At 38.1% G+C, this 1,920-nt stretch overlaps 1 protein-coding gene across 1 annotated transcript in view; it reads right to left on the bottom strand.

The window, feature by feature from the left end:
• Positions 1 to 308: 308 nt before the first annotated feature.
• The window catches only part of LOC105624941 (cytidine deaminase-like), a 4,225-nt gene continuing 2,613 nt past the window's right edge, over positions 309 to 1,920 (bottom strand). Inside the window, exon 2 of the mRNA XM_012206284.1 lies at positions 309 to 721. Coding sequence (XP_012061674.1) covers positions 309 to 721 — 413 coding nt within the window. The remainder of the gene's footprint in view (positions 722 to 1,920) is intronic.

The raw sequence follows: 1,920 nt of genomic DNA, 5'->3' as shown, positions 1-1,920 counted from the left end.
TGTGTGTGTGTGTGTGTGCGCGCGTGTGTGTACGTGTGTACACATAATCTATTAACGTGGTCACTTTGCACAATAGCTACTTCATTATTCATATATCACGTCATTGTAAATAATACTTGTGCATCATCGATTTTAATTTCATTGAAATAAAGTCTTATGTTGATATGCCGAATTATATGTATGTAACAAGATTTACAAATGTTCGGTTCTGAATAAATACTCTGGATAAATACATACATAGAAAAATTCAACGCCTTCCGTTGTAGCCTCTGTGTTGTTTGAACATCGCCTTCAACAACGAGGATAAATTATGAAGTCTCCGTATCATTTGTGCGGAAGGGCGACAACGGCAACAGTTCGTTCACCTTAGTCCGTAAAACTTTCTTCATATCGGATCTCGTCAAGTAAATGGGCATGTTTTCATCAAACTCGGACATGAATTGCCTGCACACTCCGCATGGCGTGGTAAACGAAGTATTTTCCTGATCGGCGACCACGGCCAACGCTGTGAACTTTCGCTTCCCCTCCGACACAGCCCGCGCGATTGCCGTGACCTCGGCGCATACGCCCGCCGGATAAGACGCATTCTCCACGTTACAACCCCGTGAGATGCTACCATCGACGCATCGTACCGCGGCGCCGACCTTGAACTTACTGTATGGCGAGTACGCGTTCTCACGCACTGCTGCGCTCTCCTTTATCAGCTCCTGAATTTCTCCGTCTGCAAAACGGTACCATCAGCTGATATCAACATGGTTTATTGACATGTAAGAAATCTGTGGATGATTCTTAGTGATAGGTGAATCGTATGAAGTAGGGAATTGTATGTATATAAACGTATAATTAAAAATAACTCAATTATAAACATTTCCAAGCATAAAATGTAACTTTGTAACGTATATATACATATATATATATATATATAATTTAGATATGTATTTATCAATTTGTTATTTAATTGTTTCATCATACTTACACGTTATCTATGATATATGATAAATACACGCGCGCGCGCACGCACGCACGCACGCACGCATACACACGCGCACGCACACACACACACACACACACACACACACACACACACACACACACACACAAAAGATGTTCCATTTTTAAAGGATTCACTCAAATATCTTCGACACTGTGTTAAATCGAAAAATGTTTCAAACGAAAGTTTTTTTACTTCAAGGAGGAAATAAGATGCCATTGATTTGACCTTAGGTTGGCGTCGAGGTCAGAGCAAGAGGTCACTTTGAATTTTTTAAATGGAATTCCGATTTTTCATTTCATATTCTTATAGCTTACCTCAAGAGCTTTTCAGAACAGTATAATAAACTATTTTTTCATTAAATACTTTTCGAGTTATAAGGTTTGAAAGTTACAATACCATCGGCATTAGAAAGCATTATCTAAAGTGTCCGACCGATGAAGCCTCTTAAATGTTGTTCAGAATCATGACCTAAATAACATTTGTCAAGCTCAAGGCTGTTGGAGATTGTATCTCTTTTCATTTTTGCCCTAAAAATTCATTTTTACGTAAACGTACTTTGGATAATGCTAATGCCAAAGATATTGAGACTTTCAAGCTTCATAATGCAAAAAGTATTTAATGACAAAATAATTTATTCAAAGTTATCTTACTCTGACCTCGACAACATCATCCAAGGTTAAATCAATGGTATTATTATATAACTGTATTATATCCTACTCGAAGCAAAAAACTTTTATCTTTTTTATCTGAAATATTTCTCGATTTAACGCAGGGTTTCTGAGATATTTCTGAGATATTTAAGTGGATCCTTAAAAATGAGACACCGTACACACACACACACACACACACACACACACACACACACACACACACACACACACACACACACACACACACACACACACACACACACACACACACACACA

This window comes from Atta cephalotes (assembly GCF_000143395.1).
Source record: "Atta cephalotes unplaced genomic scaffold scaffold00097, whole genome shotgun sequence".
NCBI classification, from domain to species: domain Eukaryota; kingdom Metazoa; phylum Arthropoda; class Insecta; order Hymenoptera; family Formicidae; genus Atta; species Atta cephalotes.
This window is presented reverse-complemented; position numbering and strand designations above follow the sequence as displayed.